Genomic DNA, 19,962 nt, shown 5'->3' with positions numbered 1-19,962 from the left:
ATATTTAACAGATGTATTGGCAAAAAGGTCCCTAATATGGCGCCAATTGAATCTGCACAAATGATGGTTAAAAAGGACCCGAGAACTAGAAACTGCCCTCAAGACTTTCTGTATTATTAACTCATGTATTCATTCTCATTTTTTTCAGGACATCTTAAAACTTAAAAATAATGAAAGATGGAAGTTTAAACTTTTGAAACCTAATCAGACCCAAAACTCTGATATCCATAAATAAATTACTGAGCCAGTTTATTCAAGCAGAAATTTTGTACAAGCGTGTTGCCGCATATTAATTTTACACAGACAAGTTTTGAATGTATTCATTATATTTCCATTGCAAAGTCTCAACAAAAAATGCACCAATTAGCTTTTGAATTCTGTCAAAGTGAGGGCACATTTCTAGGCATATGCACCGATCTATTCCTCCAGCTGTCGCTAAACATATGTTTAGTAGGAGTAGGAGTAGTTTACTCCTGCTGAACATAAAAATGATAAACAATCGTAAAGAAAAGCAGACACCATCATTAGTGGGAGCCGAGCGACAACAACAGAAACCATTACCAAGATCAGTGGTTCAGGCTGTTTAGGAAGTCTACAGTCTGCTTCATAATGCTGTGCTAATGCTCTCGGTGCACTACAGTCACTGTCTGTGGGCAGCTTGAAAATACAGGTGGAAGGAAGAGAACTGAAGCTTAACCGCAATAATTTGTGTCAGAACAATATTAGAAAAGTGTCAATGGAGGTAGCCGAGTGGGCGTCGTTCTCAGATCCACTGATTTCTTGGAAGATTCAGTAGACGCAGTGGTGATACAGCAGGATATGCATGTGGTCACATATGTGGTTTCTTACTTGAGCAGTCGTCTCTGGACCTCCGCCCATGCGTCTTGGCGGCTCTCATCTGTGTACATACGAAACAGGATGCGCAGGCCACAGGCCAGGCTGCTGGTCTCCTGCTTCAACAGGTTGGGCTTTGACTTTCCTTTGAAACCTTGAATACACACACATGAAGGCAAAAATGCGAAGTTGCCACAAGAAGCGACACAGAAAATCCTTCCACAATCAGCTTGGTAATGTGCCCTAAGGTTCAACCAAAGCAAAGGAACAAAGCTGCAGATGCTGGTTTGTTGCCCCACCTGCTTTCCACAGCAAGGTCCTCTGCTCGTTGTTGGAGTTAAAAGCTTTGGCGAAGCGGTGGGACTCCAGCAGGCAGTCCAGCAGCTTGAAGAGCTGCTCAGAGGTCAGGTAGCGATACATCCCCTGGTTCTGGGTCTCCACTGGGACGTCTGCTGCATATACAGCGTCCCGCTTCAGAAAGACAAACACATGACAGATTATTATTCTCTCAAATCACATAGCTTTGAAAAAGAATGATGCACCATGTTAAAGTAACATGATCTAGCTTTGAAACAATAATACTAATTAGTGATGGTGATTATCACTGAGCCACAGCTGTTTATACCTGAGCGGCAGCAAAGTTCTCAGCATCCTCCTTCTTACTGGTGGCGGGAAAAAACACGATGTTGTCGATAGTCTGGATGAGCTCCAGCTGCACGACGCATTTTATCAGCAAGGCTGAGAATAAGCGCTGCTCCTGGACCTCTGTGGGTCATACAGGTAAATGTCCATCAGAACACACACACACACACACACACACAAACAGTGGTGGTCAGTCAACACGTATCAACATGCTTACTTGTTGGGGTCCTGCCCCTGGAGCCGTCCTCACACATGCCTGAGGCTGCGCTGTACTGACTCTGCCGACGGTTCTCCATGGCAACCCTGTCAGCACTGCTGATGGAATGCTGGTCGTCAGAGCGGGACTGGATGTCCAATGACTTCTGGGAAATGGAGTCCTGAGGGCAAAGTGGAAAGAGTTACTGCTTTACAATAAATTTACATTACTTCAAATTATACACACACAGCACAGGCATATAAATTATGTATAACAAATTAAAACCAAAGAAGACAAAGACAAATATTTTGTTTCCCAGCAGTAAAATTAAAACAAGAGAGAAATGAAAATGATATGTAAATAAAATTCAACAAACATCACAAAGGAAAATATGTTAAGTTCACAAAAATGATCTGCACCGCATGCAAGCACCAGAACAAACAGTAATTCATTCGCATGCAAAACAGAAAAATATTGTATTTCCTCACCAACTGTTTGTCTGACAGGCTCTGTGTTGTCAAGTGTTCTCCCTCTGCTCCCGCTGGTCTCCATGTTAACAGCCTGGGAAACAGGAAAAGCATTTATTCAATAAATCATGTTCAGCCTCGTACAAAATGACAAACAAGCTCCACACTAGAAAATTGTCTGAGCTGGATAATACATCAAGCTAAACGAGGTCTTAATTTAGTTAAAGTCTCTGTTGATTATCATTTCTACCTCCTTACAGATTTCTGTTTGGTTTGTATTTGGAACAATCAGATTACACAAGAAATTCATAGCAAAATTGAATGTGGTAAATAACAATTCCTTTTACCACTGTCATTTAGCAACTAATGTCAGGTTTATGATTCCAATCATTACAGAGATTTGAAGTCCTTATTTGTATGTAAATTAAAAAGCACGGCTTGTTTTGTTTTTTTGGTTCTGTAATCAGGGCAGCAGCTTACGCGTGTGGGATGGTGGTCTTGAAGATGTCCAGCATGCAGTTACACGTCTTGTCCCAGGTCTCTGGGGAAAACTTCTCTCCGTTCAGGATGACCACATTCTCTAGACAGTTGGTGCCTGACCGGGCAAGCTGCTCATTATCTACAGACGCAGAGATGAAGAGGAGGAGGAGGAGGAGGAGAGGTTGGACCGCGAGGAGGGAGAGACGAGGGAAGGGTAATTTGAAAAAGACAGGAGTGACAAATAAAGTAAGATGTATCGATTTATAAAGCCTGCTGAGGTTTCTCCTTTTTTTCTATTTTTTAATAAACAACTCAAAAACACTAAAAACGGTTATTGATCTCTTTCTTAACCTTCTTCTTTTTATTAAGTGATGGGCCAGTATTGATGCAACACATGAAAGCTCAGAGGCCGTCTCTTAGTTCTGCAGCCGAGCCCAGTTTAAAGCTATTTCCAGTAACTGTTGTAACGGTTGATTGTTTGGCCTCCCAAACAATCTGAGCCTTAATGGGCCCTGCATCCTGGAAATTTTAAAAGTCCCTACTTGTTTAAAAGTAAAAATAACAGGGTAAATAAGAGGTTGCCGTTTGCTCACCTTGCTGCACACACCAGTAGAGCTGAGCCAGGATATCATCCAGCAGGACGTCATTGAGGGACTCGAAGTATTGGGTGAAGACATCGCAGATGGCGTAAAGTGCATGGTTGCAGGTGGTGGTCATCCACTCTGCTTTCTGAGGGCGCAAACACAACCTCGGTGAAACACCGCGATATACTGGAAGATTACAGATTGTTGTATTGTGATGTTTTAGGGGCATGCGTTCCACAGTATTTGTATGGATTTCCACCGCAGAGGACGAAGCAAACAGCTGCTAAAACACAGGATGAGATGGTTGAAAGACTTGTCATATACCTCAGTCTGTTGCTCAGGCAGCTTCATGTTGTCAAAGATCCTGAAGACAATTCTGAACAGGTCTTGCCACCAGTGTTTTTCAAAGGTGTGCCCGTACGTCTTCATTACTTCAAACATCACCGTTAACCCCCTGAGAAAAGCGCACACACACACACACACACACACACACACACACACACACACACACACACTTGTACTTTCCTTGATGCCATAGCAGATATTTGCTCTTTTACTACACATTTTAAAGTCAAACAGCGAATGTTCAGTGAGACTACACAGAGCCTGCACTTATCTTTATCGCTGCCTTTACATTTGAAACTTCGAGTCATATGTGTTAAAAAAAGAAAAAAAAAATCAAGTTTCACACCTTTAACAATACAGACATTTCAAGCCCTGAAATAGCAGGCTAAAGGTGAACCCTCGCCTACCTGGTCCTGACATCCAGCTTACACCTGTTGATGATGCAGGACAGCTCGAAGAGAATGGGGAACCATCCCCGCACCCACACGCGGTCCTCAGGCGCTACATTCATGTCATCACTGGTGTAGTCTTTGAAGGCCTGCCAGAGAAAACAGGAGGCATATTCACCACTCTACCATTTCTGCCTCAGGGAAGAATTAACCCTCCTACACAGATACACGTTTTCATGGATGCCCTATACATACACGTACACGAACATGCTCTCTCTCTCTCTTTCATGCTTTCCTGATGCACAGATCCTCCTTCTTTATGTCAAACATGAGGAGAATGATAGTGGAATGCCGAAGCTGTTTGCGCTAAATCTTTTGATACACGCTGGAATAGATAGAATGAGATAGATATACAACTGCACACCTCGGCATTAATTCATCCCTGTACTCTAGTTGAAGCAGAAAATGATTACAGCCTTGACGTTGCTTTTTGAATGTGTTGTTCAGACGCATTATGTTTAATAAAAGCTTCATCATCTTTATTATTCTTGTTCCTATCACAGCCATGATTTGCTGCTTCAACAAACCAACATTATTCATCTTCTATCTAATATGAAGCACCGCTGAGTCAACGCATTTTGCTTCATTCCTCACAATGAATGAAGACAATGAACGGGGCACCTTTAAATAAGAAACAAACCAGCCGGATATTGACCTGTGGCCTCTCTGAGACGTATTTGGCGCAGTGTCGGATGAGGCGGATGGCTTCCATGCTGGTGTCGGGGAAGGAGGCATTACAGGCAAACTCTGACAGACACTTAACGGCATCCTGGAAGGAGTCGATGGTGGCGGCAAAGTGCTTTTCAAATACATTCGCTGGGAATAAAAGTCAGAGGCGGGTGAAGGGAGATAAAGACAGGAGGAAGGGGAAAGATGGAGAGAAAGAGCAAGACTTGAATGTCAGAGCCGATACATGCTGACCACAAGATGAATGTAACTGATTAAGAAAATAAATTAGGAAGGTTGTGTGTGTGTGTGTGTGTGTTTGTGTGTGTGTGTTGGACTTACTGACGATGTGGCCAGTCGTCTGGAAGGCCAGCTCTACAATGCTCTCGTCCTGGTCCGAGGCAGCCAGGTGGAAGACAGAGAAGATATTCTTCCAGCCTGAGCGGATGTTTGCCGCCTGGGAGTTTACCATCTGGGCTATACAGCGCACCACCATGTCTCTGATGGTGGGAGACCTGGAAAAAGAGATAGAGGTGTGAATTGCACAATTGAAAGGAATGGGTCAAGAGTTAAGGAGGAAGAGCAGATAGAAAGGGAGGGGAGGGAAAGAGTGGGTGAGGGTGAAGAAGAAAGTAAGAAGCATAAGAGTCAAAAGACAGAAATTCATCTCTTCATTGTCAATTAGCTTTAAAAGCTCCTAATAACATCCTCAATTCCATTTTCAGACAGAATCATTATTCCAGCACTGGTTAGTCTTGGTACAACAGGCTTGTACAGCAACTGTTGCCATAGTGAAGAGCATTCCTAATTGCTCAGTAGTTATGAATGAGAGAAAAGCTTTGCCTCCACTTACCATTACACACACACACACACACACACACACGCACGCACGCACGCACGCACGCACGCACGCACGCACACAAACACACACACACAGAGGAGGGCAATATGAGTGAGTCTAATGGCCACACTGCGCTGCAGGGTTTACATGGCCGCCTGCCATCTCCTCTCTGTTGAAGCTCTCAGTCTGTTCAATGTGTGGGTGGATTTGTACTTACACTGCTCCTCTTTCACATCAATGAAAAGTGTGGTGCAGTAAAACAGCTTGCCTTCAGACGCGCTGCACGCAGATAATTACGACGGCCAAATCAAACTCATTTATAACCGATAGCTGCTAAAATTCCATTCAAGACAGATTTGGACCATATAAGGAAATTCACTGAAAGGGTAAATGCAAACCGACTCAAATGGGCCAGTGGAAATGTTGTGTTGCTGCTTTCGCTCTGAGTGAACAACCAAACAATATGCTTACTCACTGCAGTAAAAAGAAAAAGACGGACAGAAAGAGAATGAATAACAGTCAAGACAGAGAGTTGCGACTGGGGTGGAGGGGAGGAGGGGAGTGTGTGTCTGCAGCCCAGAAATAGTCACCACTCGGCCACAATACAGACCCTGTGTTCGCACAAACCAGCACTACAGGCTTACATTGGTGTTGTAACATGAGCACTTACACACAACTAAATGTACAGTCTTTTTTTTTTTTTTTTTTTTTTTTTTTTTTTTACCTGTTCTTTTTCATGATGTGCTCGAAAGGCCTCAGGAAGTCTTTCTGGAATCGGAAGTTAGCCAGCTCCCCCTTCTCTAAAAATTTCATGGACAGTTGCCTGAGAGAGTCCACTGCGAAAATTGCCACATCTTCATTGGAATTACAGCCAACCTGCACAGAGATGAAACATATTTCAGTAACATCACGCTGGATTTTCAACATTTTATTTATTTATTTATTATTTTTTTTTTTTACATTTTCTTAAATTTCACAAGTCAAGTGCAGCTTCTAAAGGACAAACTGTTCTTTCAGTACGAGATACAGCTGAGAAACAAGCATCCAGGTGAAAACAGTTAACCCCCCCAGGTAAAAAAAAAAAAAAAATGTTTTCTTAAAATCTACTTTCCGGTATGATGAATGACTACTTTGAGGATTTCATTTTACACACGCCAAATGCAGTTCGCTACCGAGTGAGAAACAGAGCCTCGCTGAAAAATTGTGTGTTCAATACCGAATTGCCAGAAAGCTTTTCTGGCATCAATGTGTGTTCATCAGTGACTGCAATCATGTTGCAAAACAGAAGGTGGGAGAGGGAAAAAAAACATTTGTTTGTCTCTTGTTTACCCTCAGGCTTTAGGGACATCTAGCTAGTCAATATTTAAAACAATTTATGCAACAGAATTTAATACAACAGAATTGCACCCATGCCTTAAAGATATGCTTCTGTCTCATGTTTTCAAGCCTGTAGCGAGTGACCAACCCTCACCCACCTTGTTGAAGTGGTCTCCGATAACCTCCCAGATCCTGGACCACTGCAGCCTGATGCGGCCCATGTTGTAGTAGGAGATCTCGACTATTTTTTGCAGGCTGAACATACGTGGGTGTGTGGGCGAGGCCAGCTCATCCATGGACACAGCACACAGCCAGCGCACAAAATCAACTGACGAATAGACAGAAGATGTTGGCAATGAGCGAAGAAAAAAAGGTTTTGCTTTTGTTGCAGGCTAAGTGACTCACGATGATCAAAAATAGCTAGAATGTACCTGTCCTTGGAGAGGCAGGCATAATACAGTATGAAGCTAGTTCAGGTAGACTCACCTATTGCATTGCCATCCAGTCTGGTAGAACCCGTGAATATCCTAAAGCAGAGAAAGATGACAATGATTACTTAGGAGGCAAATTTCGCAACGTAAATCTGCACTTAGCAGAAGCTGATAGAAAAATAAGGGGATGTGAACAAAAAGAAATATATATCTCTTCACAATATACAGCTTGCATAACCAGTGAATGCTCGACATCCTCTGAATGGGTTCTAATTTGTGCTACTTTTCATGAAATGGTACCTTTTTGATAATAACTGATTACCATCTTTATGCTTTTTAGTTTCTGTAGTATCGATGAACCTTTTGTCCTTCTCTGCTACCATGAAATGTTCTAGAAATTATATATATATATATATATATATGTATACATAACTATAATAATTGGTTCATTATACCCCTTTATGGTGCACTGAGAAGGAATTATATAAAAAAAAAAACAGACTTAGGAGTCCAACCCAAGCAACTCAGTTTGGTTTTCCTGGATTTTTTTCAGTATAGAGTGACTACATTACCTGTCGACAGCTACCACCACACTCTGAGAGCTGGTCTCGCCAATGGATTCCTGAATGCTGGCAATCTGCTTACGGTCCACCGTCCCTCCGACTACAGACCAAAGCAAAGAGGATTGAGACATCTAAAAACATCATTCTTTTATGAGCATGTTTTACAGTTAGTGGAGCTGCAGCGAGTCTAGCTTTGACCAATTTACTAAAAGTACCCTACCCAATGCAAAAATAGGAGCGTGTATTTAGAAAGATGTCACTGACCTAGACCCAGGTACTCATCGTTGCTCTGCTCCTTGGTACTTGCAACAAAGCCTTCTTTGCCCCGCACCGTCCCTGAGATGTAGCGTGCCTTCACCCCCGTACCGATCAGCTGAGCCAGCTCCAACTGACTGATGCACTTCATGATCTGAGAGGAGACATATTTAGACAGTGACATATTTGGAGACATTGAAATAGAAATGGACATTGTGCAAATTGAGACGGAATGGAAGAGAGAGGGATATCTGCTGAGTGAGCGAAAGGGAGGAGGATATCAGGCAAGAGCCAGGAACAAAACAGGCCAAAATTTAAAGGAATGGTAGAGCTGCACCAGTCTGACTCCAAAGCCCAATAAATAGACAGCTATGTGAAATATCTGCACTGCACTCCCTGAAAATCACTAAAAGCGGTACCAGGGTTTTTATTGGAGGCCTCTTGTGGCTCATTGCTTGAAGCAGGAAAGGAGATACGAGGAGGATAGATAGGGTGAGGTAAGATAGTCGAGAGTTTTGTGAGGAAATACAGTGTGTGACAGATAGGGATATCAAACCTCATGCCAGGAGTTGCCCAGGTAGTTGCCATCAGTGTGAGCCACAGTGATGAGGGTCTTGATAGTGTCGATGTTTTTCTGCTTCATTTCTGAGATGCCGGAGCTGGCTGTCAGCAGGGTGAACCTCGCCAGGGCCTGGACGTATGCATCCCTCTCCAACTGTTACAGAGACAAAAAGACAAGGCAGTGGGTGTCAGAAACAGTGCAGGGTGAGGAGGTACACAGTAATTATTCCTCCAGCTCTGACAGCACTACCTGTATGGAGAAGATGCAAGCTATCCTGATGGCACAGCGGATGCCTTCAAGACACAGAGAGGCCACCTCGGTGTCGTCGCAGTCCTGAAGACCCACGCTGAAAGCAGCCAGGAAGGGTGTCCAGGCCAGCTGAGGAGCAACAGAAAGGAATGAGCTGTCCAATTTTGTGTGTGAAAGGGTGTGTATGTGCCTCACGGTGCGTCTGTGTGCGTCTCCTTGTGTTACCTTGAACATGGGCCTGACGTGCTCCAGGTGTGTGGCGCTGGTGAAGGGAGCCTGGACGTGGCTGACGGCCTCCATCAGAGCTTTGGCCGTCTTGGCCATCTGCTCCATCTCCACGTTGTACAGCAGACGCCTCTGCTTCTCACTCGCCACACCTGAGCGAGAGTCAACACCAGAGAGTCGAACATTACACAGATATGCCCACAAAGAGCTTTTTACAGCAACCAAACAAGCTCAGGCTGGAAAACGCTGCAGCTTTTCATCCAACCAGCTCTGCAAACTTTCAAAAAGAAGATCAAATATGTCGAGAAAAATTTAACAATAGGCCTCTTTATGCCTGTTAAAATTTTAAAAAGCTAATTTAAGTGTTTCCCACTGAACAACTGATGTCAAATGTGAGTAAGCAAATGTACTGTCTGCTGTATATTCTCATGACGTTTCAAAAATAGCTATAACAGTAGTGCATGTAACTCCTGAATGAGGGTTACTGTGATTCCTTTGCTCTGAAGATGACTTACAAGCATCTTCAGATAATCCAATCAGTTCACAGCTGACACACCTACGGGGGCTGTAAGTCTCACCCAAAACCATCACAGCAACAAAGATATCAGGTAAACGGCTCATCTCATCGCAGTGAGACTCACTCTGCTTGTTGGATTTCATGGTGAGCTCTTTCGTCTCCTTCATGGCAATCTTTTTCCCCGCGATCTCGTCATAGATGGCTGAGAGGTATTCCTCAGGTAGGTCTTTGCTGTCGTTGATGCCGCGGTTCATCTTGATGTATTGCTCTTTTGTCATTTTATTCTTCACCTTTGCAGACGACAACAAAGATATGGCTCAAAAGCTGCTCATGCAAATCGCTCTGATTTATGTTGCACTGATATCTGATGGAATGACTGCTGTCCCCCAAGGCTGCCACCTCGCTGAGGTGAGATGCTTACCTGTGGACTGTGAAGGTCTGTTGTCAACATAATGATTGAGTACGCAAGGACGTATGCGGTGTCAGCACTGGCAAAGAGGGTTTGCCTAGAAAAGTGAAGTGGCAAGTAGGGAGAGAGAGAACAGCATGTTGTCAAGCGTGTAGGCCAAATCAAATTCAGCTATTTCCATAGTCAGGGTCTTCCAACCAGAAATCAAAACATCTAAACTCACCCCTGATTGCACTCCAGATATCTTGCTGCAAATTTCTCCATGAGCCGGTCGATCTTCTGGGCCTCTCCAGGGAGCCGAAAGCCCTCCAAGAACATCCTTAGAGCAGAAACGAAGTCTTTGCCCTGGAAGTCCATTTGATCCACGTAGGCGTACATCACCTCCTTATTGAAACGGTCATTATCCCCGAGGAACTCTCCCACTTGGGTCTAAGAAAGGATCGGGCGGAGGTCAGTCTTGCGTTTTTCATACTGCAATATCATACATATGAGTCTAAAATCCTGCACCTATAATTTCCCTCTCCACAAGAGGGAAAAGCAGAGGGAGAAAATCAATTTCAGCACCACAGAAGAGCAACTTATTTGTCTGTCCATATTATTTCTTTCCACTAGAAGCTAATAAGAACCACTAACAGCAGGACCATCCAATAAGTGTGGATTGGATAAATACACGTTACACTTCCATGGTTATCCACTCTGTTTGCTGCTGCTGTGATGCCACTGCAGCTAAGGGCCCTTGTTTCTAACAGATGCTATGAACACTCTTCATTGCTGATTACCACTGTGCACAGACGCGCTCAAGGCTGTCCAATCAAGCCAGAGTGTGCTCCTCGACAGACTTAACATTTACTGTATAAGACTCTGGGTCAGAGTGGCTGGGTGGCTGTTTAATGCTCGTGGACAGACATTAGATTATTGTGCGGCTTCTGCGTGGTTTGGCTAGCTGATACAAAAGGCAGAGTTGGACTGGCTATGTGTTTATTTGCCAAGCGCTTTGCTGCTTCTTCGGCTGCTATATGTCAATTTTCCTAAAAACAAACCCAATAAAGGTGCTGATGTTGAATCTAGTTGGCAGAAAGATGGAAGCTTGACGATGATGTTGATATGAATAATGAGATAAATGCAGTAACAAAACATCAAGAGTGCAGTTGCGGCCAGAAATGATTTTACAATTATTTCAATGACATGTTCAAATTAAAGTTCATCATAACACAAACCACAACTCTCTGTTTGCCTTTACAATTACACATGTGGGGATATTTAACATATTTTTTTTCTCAAACTCTCAAATTCTATCTAAGAATCCCTTTAATCATTTATGGGTAAGATTTCTGTACAATAAAGATTCATTTCTGTTTCTTTTCTCCTCCAAACCCTTCCTTGTGCCTATTATAAAACAACACTTTCTGATTGATACATAAAACACATGTTTTAGTCAGAACACCTTGACTGAGATCAGCTGTGTGATCGGTGCACCCTCACAGATTTAAAATGTGTTGTGGCATGAGCAGCACAGTAACTCCATGTTGTTAGATAAGTTTTATTACAGCGTTTGGTTTTTAGACAAGAATTCAACCAAAAACAAGGTGATTTGTTACCGAATCAAGCCTCTCTTCCTGGTGCAAGAACTGAGCAAGGTCCTCTGGGGTTGTACCCAGCATGCCTTGCTCTTGAAGGTACTGGATTCCTCTCTTTGGTTTCTTGTTGAAGCTGTGTAGAATTAAGAGAACAAAATTTCATGTAGCCAACACAGTACCATGGTATCAACAGAATGAAAAAATGTGTGTGTGTGTGTGTGTCAAAACTTACAGGTCAATGCCCTGCTCGATGATCTCCTTTTGCTGTTTGAGGACCTCAAACTGCTCGGGGTTGTCAGTACCTGACATCTGGGTGCTGTAGCTGCCGATGCCAGATGAGGCTGTGGAGTCCAGAGAGTTGATGCTCCCATAGCGGTTTATGGTCTCAGGAGCCTTGGTCTCTGTGCTCTCCTGCTCTGATGGTTTCTCTTGGCCTGAGGAGTGAAAAACACAAGGTGAGATCACCCAGAAGGGATGAGTCAAAATAAACCAGCTATTTCTATTGTTACTGTGAGAAGCAACCCCCCTCAAATCATCACAAAGATGAGAGTTTTAAATTGAAACTCTGTTGCTGGCACAAACTGAGCCTGGAGGCTTAAGAATGAGCTAACTTACAGCTAGAACTGCAGGAGAGAGACTTTAGTAATTGAAAGGGGAAACTGCAACACGGATCAAAACGACCCTGAGGCCTTCTTAATGATTGTTGTTGGCAGGGAGGGTCTGCACACTGGCGTTACTCACATGCACGGCCTAACAAACACACACTTATTCACACAGACACGCAGAGCAGGTGCAAGGCAGGGCAGGGGAGGAGGCTGTTATAAAAAAGGTGGTTTAATCTAAAAGGCTCCAGGGAGTCAAAGAGGAAGCAGCCAGAATTTAGAGGCTGAAAAAGGTTCTTAAGCCTGCAGAGACGAGCTCGGGGATCTGCTGCTGCTGGAGCGGGTACACCCTGTAACCCTGTGTTAAGGCCAGGCGTCTGATTACCCATCGGAAACTCTTTAAAACATTCAGGACAGTGCCGCGGTAATGTGAGCTGGCAGTGTGCTTCCCATTCTTAGGCTTACAGAGGAGAGAGAAAAAGGTGGAGGAATACAAAGGGAGGAGGGGAAAATAAACTGAAAGTTTATGCTGTGTACTGGGGAAACACTTAATAACACTTTCATAAAATTAAAAAGTAGCATCTTTACCCATTTAGTTCACAAGTGCTTTTTACAATTAGTTTAAGTAACTCCAAACTTGGCTTTGGTTACAATCTATGGGTGTAAGTGGGTAACAGGAAACCCTAAAAACAACACATGTTACATAATGCAAAGACTAATACATAACTGTCTAATGCTACAGACACAACAGGGCTTAATATGGACGATTCCCATCACAGCAACACATTGTAGCAAACACTTTGTACTGTTTTACCTGCTCTTGCTTTGAAGTCATCCAAAAAGGGGAGAAAAATGACACAAGGGACAATTGAAAGAATGGAGATGAATATTTTTCTATAATCCTGTTATGCATTACACTAATTCTGTGTTTTGAAATCAGAAATCATAATCTTGTGAGAAAGAAAATCTTCAACAGCCAACAGGCTAAATCTAATCTTTCAAATTCTGACTGACGAGCTTCTGCTACATTGCTAATGAGTTGTCATGAGTTTTGGCAAGATAACGTCCCTGTGAGTGAATGTAACTTCCTCTGCTGTTTGGCCTTGACAGCTTAGCCTGAGGCTAGCCTGTGGTTAGTTCCAAGGGCTTGTGGGATATCTATCCAGCCCTTTTGCAAAGTTGCACTTTCTCTTTAGTTTGAGCTCCACCTTTGGCAAACAACAGAGATTCTCTGGTGTGCAGAAGACATAGGAGCCAGTCTCACACACAGGGTATGCTGTAGAAGGGCATGTCATCACAGTTCGACCTAAAGGTATCGCTCTGCTTTAGACTAAACTTTCTGGATTAGCCTGTCTGTGCTGGCCTCTGGGCAGCATCTCGCTTTCTCTTCTGGCTGGAGCTGAGTTTATGAATGCTCGCTTTCCCTCTCAGAGCAGTAGCTTTCCCTGATGAATGCCAACTGTCAATCTTACAACTGACTGCAGCCGGGCTGATGGATATGAGATTTATCACTAACCCCAGTTAACCCCAATGACGAATTGCTGCCAGAACCGAGTGACCAGGGGAAAGACTAGTTATAACCTTGGCAGTCTCATCTATGACACTTTCCAAAATACAAGTCAAATACCAGATCATTGAGGAAAAACCATTTAAGATGTATTTAAGCCAATTAAGCCACCAATTACACTCCTTGTCAATAATAATACAGAATACTGTTACGTGCATCACGTTGTGCAATCTAACGAAACCCTCTTTAAATCCCTTCCAGAGATTACTACAGACTTCCCCTTGGAGTTTAATTCAGCTTTTGACAAGAGTGATGGGACGACCAGTTCAACAGTAACAGATTATTCTATGTGTAGCCTCTCTGCTTATGACCTGAACTAGAAGAGAAACATGAATTCTGGCAGTGATGTGTCTAAAGACTAAATATTTGATCGGTGTGCAGAATCAGAATGAAGAGAAAGGTCATTTCCTTGTATCTTGTATTCAGTTCAGGTATGACGGCTGCCAGATAGTCTTGATAAATTACATTCACGTTGCTATCGGTGTCTTACCGAGGCTGGTCTGGGAGTTGGGGTTGACATATTGGTCTTTACTCCACTCGACCATGCACTTCAGGATGGACACGAGACATTCAAGGCCTTTCTTTCTCAGGGTCAGCTCCTAGAGAGGGTTACAAAAAAAAAAACATGTTCAATGTTAACACAATAAATAATGGTAATACCACATAAAATAAATTATTAGAAAGAAAAGGAGAAGAAAATATATATAACCTGTAGTGGTGTTGTGCCAAGCTCATGGCCACCGCGACCCTGTGCGATTTTCGAGAGGTCGTTGACCAAACGCTCAAATATGTTAGCAGCATTCAAGTCACAATCATAGTTCACGTAGATGTCCACCACACTTTGGGCATCTGAGCGAGACAGACAGGACACAGATGGAATTTGTCAATGAGAATCTATGAAACACATTTAAACTGTGTGCACCGCTTTTATGGAGTCTGACGCATTCATCGGAATAATTATATCCTTTATCAAAGGTTAATTATAACTATTGAATTAATTGAAGCATTTAAAAAAAAAAAAAAAAGGATGATGTAATTAAATGTTTAGCTGACAAGTATTTTGCAGAACATCTGGTTTATGTGTACCAGAGGCTTCACTTCTAAGCCTCCATTACTGCCTCATTATCAGAGTACAGATATGTTTTAATTACCTACAAAGAATCAGTGTTAAAGGGCTAATTTGCTTTAAAGGAGTGAAAACAGTGACACAAACCTGCACATATTCTAGTGAGGGTTTGTATGACCATCCACTTGTGGTCATAGGAGCTTGTGGACGTCTCAAGAATGTACAGGAAAATCTCCTTGAAGAACACCTGCAGACAGAGAGACCATGTGACAGTGAGGAAAACAACTGGCACACAAAAGGGAAAACACCATCAGAACCCCCCACCCTCCCCCACCACCCCCCACCCACATGATATCACTTCTGTAGACACAGCAAATAGAGCAGGTGGTGGTCACACATTCGAAACTCAGACAGAACAATAAACTGTAGGCAACAGAAAGCAGGTAACAGTGCGACTCAATTACACCAATGTGGAAGAATGTGTGCAGCACTCTGTGAGAAACCGTATCTCCCATATATCATTTATACCAGCTGCCTGCTGCATTGAGATGTTGGTAAGACCGGTGGTAATAGAAAGAAGAGAGATACTGAAAAGATGAGAGCCTCCATTCTGATGCGCATCTTGTGTATTTTCTACTGGAACCAAACTATAACCTATATTGTTATGAAAAGAAAAAATGATGCTTCAAGGAAAAAAAAAAAAAAAAAAAAAAAAAAAAGATTACGATGAATTTATGCTGCACTCATGTGTTGAAATTAATATTTTGCACCCACCTTCTCACTTCAGTCATGAATTTCCTGTGTTTTCTTGAAAGACTGTCAACTGCCAGAAAAGGTGTGAAACTGCTGCGTGGGTGGATACATAAATAAAGCTACTATACTTAGCCAACTACTTCATCAGGTTTTCTCTGCGTACACTATCTGAATCCAAATAGGGGAAACAGGGGAAAAAATGGAAAGAGAAAACTGAAGACAAAACATCATGGAGAGCATGGTGCTGAACAATAAGAGTAGCAGGTAACAGTTATCAGAAAGAAAGTGTGTATTGTTTATTGGATGGCCTTCACTGAGTCACACTAAAAGCTTTCCAGTTGAAAATTTTACATCTTATGGTCTCAACTCGTTGGGGTGTATTAAGACTGCCACTGTGACAAATCTGTCTGTCATTACCTTTACACTTAAAAGTCTGGGAGGCTGACAACAGAGACATTTTATAGATAAGCACAAAATGCGGAGGTGAATACGTTACCTCGATTTGCATCTTGAGGTGCGTCTTGAAGTGGGAGAGCAGAGTGAGGAAAATGGATAGTGAGAGTTCGAAGACCTCAGGCACAGAGGAGACGCCATTCTTGGACAGGGCCACGCACAGGTACTGCTTGATGGCGTTGATGAACATCTCGTTGGTCTTGAAGATGGGCCCGGCGTTCTGGAGGATGGACAGCAGCAGCTGGAGGGACAAGACCTTCGATCGCAGCTCGTGGGACCTGAGGAGGTTCAAGCGAGGGGTTTCAGCAAAATGAGGGAGTGTCTTATTAATTATTACACTTACCCATGAAAATAAAAACAAGCAAAAGAGACAGTGCTGGTAGTGATGTGAAGTTCAATAGATTATTATCATAAAGTCAGGCTGAATATTTTAATAGGGAAGGAGATGACACAGTAACAGAGCAAATATGGACTATGTGTATTTTTGTTTGTTAGTGCATAAATTTCAGCTCCATGTCTGTATCTTTGGCTGTTTACTCTACTGTGTTCCCTAACCCTTTGAAAATGAGGCTGGCTGCTGAATAAAACAACTTAAAGGATTTTTACCAGCCATCTGCTCAAGACTCTTAGAACACATTATCGAATTTGATGAGCATTAACATTTCAGGCATACTAACAATAAAAAAAGAAAGTAGGCTCACTTAAACCAAATTCTTATAAGTGAAATGATTTGTCCTTCAAGCAAAGTTACACCTCAAAGAAACAGCAGTGTAATGCACATCGCATCATACCGTGTCTCTCCATCAGAGAGTTACAATCTGCAACAGCCTTCAAAGAAATGCTTGGACAACTAAATCAAATCTCCTCGGCGTGTGGAGCCTCAGCTTGTCTGAACTGTTTTTCTGCAGCAGCAGGACAGAAAAAAAAAAAAAAAAAAAAACCCATAGAGCTCAAAAAAAAAAAAAAACATACTTTCAGCTACTTTATATGCTGAGATTGGCTGCTTCTCTGCAATGTCTTCCATCTCTGGCGAGCAGACAAAACAGGATTTATGTGGCACAACAAAAATGTGTTTCTACTTTTTGCACTGCAAATGGTCACAAATATGGACATTTTTTTTTTTGCCAAGGACTGGGAAAATCTGACACTTTGTCACTCAAGTTAGAAAAATGGTCATGATGAGATGAGACAGCAAACTGACACACGTTTACATGGTAACATGTGCACACACACAAAAAAAGGGGAAAATGATATAGGATTATACTAAACTATAACAAAAACCTCACAGTAATTGTAACAAAAATCATATTTATCTGAAATTATACAATTTGAAGTGAGGGAATTATTAGTAATTGTTCTTATCAAATGGTCATTTGCTGATGAAGTCATGATAAAAAAAAAATGCAACAATAAATCTCAATCCAAGGGTTGTATAAAACACTTGGATGGATGACACAATGCTTGTTAGTTTTGCACATTCAAGCAAATCACTTGTGGTGCGTTAAAGAGATTTACATGTTCATTTATTGTTCTAGTAACAACAAGTAACAAGTTCAGATTCTCACTTGTCAGTATTTTTGATAACCGACATATAATTTGGACACAACAAAGAGGGAATTACATCAGCTTTGACAAAATTCGGGCGTAGCCATGGTTAAGAGGATGTGTCTATATTTAATATGTATACAACAATAATCCTTGTTTGGATTTGAGTGCCTGAATCTCCCATTTGACAACACAGGTCAGTTTTGTACATTTTGTGCTACAAAAAATAACCTCTGATGTCCAACAGGAAAATAATAAGCCCTCTGGTGAGTAGAAGTGTTGTTTCTGATCGACCATGAAGATATAAAGTAGTTACTGATAGTTAAGGTCACAATAATGCAGCGGTTCAGCCTGTGTGCTGTGTTGTATGTGTGCGGTACAGAGAGGGAAACATCAGGCAGAGCAGCCTTGTTAGAAGAGTAAAAGGTTTCTGTCTGGCACTGACATGGCACATCAGTGCTGAGGTAATTGACATGGCCTTCATCAGAAAGACAGGCAGAAAGACACACAAACACACCACACACACACACACACACACACTGCTGCTTTGCATTTTCACCACTTTCATTTTGAAAGCTATTCAAGTGCGGGCTGAGCTAACATTTTTGCCAACAGACACAAAAAATAGAAAAGATGAAATAGATTTTAAAAAAGTAAACAAACAAACATCAGAGTCACACAGCAGACACTATGTGAATTGAGTTATACACAGAAACCAGATGCAGGAAATCCTGTTTCACAAAAGATATTGCTATCAGGACAAGGCAATCAGATGCCTCTATTTTGGCAAACAGAGCATGACCAGAAGAAATATTGACTGTTGGCAAAATCAGATTATTCCTGTCCCCTTTATGCTGCTTTGAAAAAAAAAAAGGGAAACAGTTAAAAGGGGATTCTCTGCTTCATGAAAACAGGAAGTGATTCATAAAATGTTGAGCAATGCCTCATTGTCTTCTTCATCACCATTTCTCAAAATACTACTATCAGTGAGGCACTCCTCATTTCAAACCACGATATATTGTATGTCTATTCTTACAACAACACACTCATACAGAGCACTAGCCACGTTTTTTTTTTTTACTCTGACTTGACTAACATATATTCACCAGCTATACAGACACCTAGAAAGCTGGAAAATATCCAAACGACAAAATCTAAAATATATTATCTATAAATCTTCTTAAATCTTAAATCTATATATATATATATTATACTGTATGGAAGCGACATGAAGTGGAAGCTCTGATCTTCACTGTCTTTAATGTTTAGGCAAGTAAAGTAGCAATGAGTAAAGGAGAGATTAACATTTGGGTTTGTTTAAAGTTAAGTGAGTTGGTACAGCCTTTATAGGAAGGGATGCACCCATATTGTAACTCAGGGGTAGCACTACAACTACTGATTATTTTTCATCATTGATGAATCTGTCACTTAGTTTCCTGAGTAATTGATTCATCTTTAGAATATTAGAAAATACTGAGAAATCTGCATTACAATTTTCCAGAGCCCACGTTTAAACTGGTCAAATTTGTTGGACCAACAGTTAAAAAAAGCAAAAATATTCCCATTTATTATCAGAGAACCAGCAAATATTCACATCTGGAACCAGATTTAGTTTGGCATTTTTGCTTAAAAAATTGCTTGATTAATCGCTTAACAAAAATGTTGCAAATAAATGTTCCTTTCAGTCGACTATTCTTAAATATATATATATATATTTATATCTTAAATCCAAAGCTACTCTTTATCGCCGGTACGACTGATTATCAGATAAAATAGTCAGGCAGGAAAAGACTTTAACTAGCCAATGGAAATTATTCCTTGTATGAATTTGGGAAGTGAATCCATGATGTTGGAGACAAAAGCAAGGTAAATGTTTACAGCTGTATGACAACAGTGCACTTCCTTCCATTGTCTAAAAGTGTATTTCTCTCACTCTTTGTGCACAAGACACATAGACACTTAGAAACAATCCATGAAATTTAAGCTAAAAGTAAATCCTATTCTTGCACACAACATGGAATTAATTCTTACTTAGGATCAGGTGGTCCGTCTGACAGTGGCTTCATCGACAGTTTGCAGAGTGAGCGAAAGACGAGGAAGGCATCTTTCTGGAGGATGTGGGAGAATTTAGCACCAGGCGGCTGGCCCGGTGCTGCTCCTGATTCCTGCACGGCAACAAAAACAGGAAAATCAGCGTGCAGTTAGCAACATCTTCTTCCACTGAATCTCACATCCTCCAGCCTACTCAACATAAACAGTGTGATTACAAGCTCCCACATCTATTAGTTTTGTTTAACCTTGATCACCCAGGAGTGCAATCAAACATAATTGCAGAGTTCATATATAGCTTGAAAAGATGGATGATTA

At 41.8% G+C, this 19,962-nt stretch overlaps 1 protein-coding gene across 2 annotated transcripts in view; it reads right to left on the bottom strand.

The window, feature by feature from the left end:
* Nucleotides 1-19,962, bottom strand: part of arfgef1 (ADP ribosylation factor guanine nucleotide exchange factor 1) — a 51,712-nt gene that overhangs the window by 3,519 nt on the left and 28,231 nt on the right. For both annotated transcript variants that reach the window (XM_022744276.1, XM_022744277.1), the window contains 29 exons: nucleotides 19,627-19,760; nucleotides 16,094-16,328; nucleotides 14,992-15,091; nucleotides 14,488-14,627; nucleotides 14,269-14,377; nucleotides 11,842-12,043; nucleotides 11,631-11,742; nucleotides 10,256-10,461; nucleotides 10,045-10,129; nucleotides 9,748-9,913; nucleotides 9,107-9,258; nucleotides 8,882-9,010; nucleotides 8,627-8,785; nucleotides 8,080-8,224; nucleotides 7,825-7,915; nucleotides 7,308-7,348; nucleotides 6,980-7,149; nucleotides 6,229-6,380; nucleotides 5,006-5,178; nucleotides 4,653-4,813; nucleotides 3,956-4,086; nucleotides 3,528-3,657; nucleotides 3,213-3,348; nucleotides 2,620-2,758; nucleotides 2,161-2,233; nucleotides 1,694-1,853; nucleotides 1,460-1,599; nucleotides 1,134-1,305; nucleotides 850-988 (listed from right to left, as the gene is read on the bottom strand). In XM_022744276.1, the coding sequence (XP_022599997.1) occupies nucleotides 850-988; nucleotides 1,134-1,305; nucleotides 1,460-1,599; nucleotides 1,694-1,853; nucleotides 2,161-2,233; nucleotides 2,620-2,758; nucleotides 3,213-3,348; nucleotides 3,528-3,657; nucleotides 3,956-4,086; nucleotides 4,653-4,813; nucleotides 5,006-5,178; nucleotides 6,229-6,380; nucleotides 6,980-7,149; nucleotides 7,308-7,348; nucleotides 7,825-7,915; nucleotides 8,080-8,224; nucleotides 8,627-8,785; nucleotides 8,882-9,010; nucleotides 9,107-9,258; nucleotides 9,748-9,913; nucleotides 10,045-10,129; nucleotides 10,256-10,461; nucleotides 11,631-11,742; nucleotides 11,842-12,043; nucleotides 14,269-14,377; nucleotides 14,488-14,627; nucleotides 14,992-15,091; nucleotides 16,094-16,328; nucleotides 19,627-19,760 (4,082 nt within the window). The remainder of the gene's footprint in view (nucleotides 1-849; nucleotides 989-1,133; nucleotides 1,306-1,459; nucleotides 1,600-1,693; nucleotides 1,854-2,160; nucleotides 2,234-2,619; nucleotides 2,759-3,212; nucleotides 3,349-3,527; nucleotides 3,658-3,955; nucleotides 4,087-4,652; nucleotides 4,814-5,005; nucleotides 5,179-6,228; nucleotides 6,381-6,979; nucleotides 7,150-7,307; nucleotides 7,349-7,824; nucleotides 7,916-8,079; nucleotides 8,225-8,626; nucleotides 8,786-8,881; nucleotides 9,011-9,106; nucleotides 9,259-9,747; nucleotides 9,914-10,044; nucleotides 10,130-10,255; nucleotides 10,462-11,630; nucleotides 11,743-11,841; nucleotides 12,044-14,268; nucleotides 14,378-14,487; nucleotides 14,628-14,991; nucleotides 15,092-16,093; nucleotides 16,329-19,626; nucleotides 19,761-19,962) is intronic.

Source organism: Seriola dumerili, unplaced genomic scaffold, assembly GCF_002260705.1.
Source record: "Seriola dumerili isolate Sdu_G_001 unplaced genomic scaffold, Sdu_1.0 BDQW01000079.1, whole genome shotgun sequence".
NCBI classification, from domain to species: domain Eukaryota; kingdom Metazoa; phylum Chordata; class Actinopteri; order Carangiformes; family Carangidae; genus Seriola; species Seriola dumerili.
The sequence above is the reverse complement of the archived record's forward strand: the minus strand, read 5'-3'. Positions and strand labels throughout refer to the sequence as shown.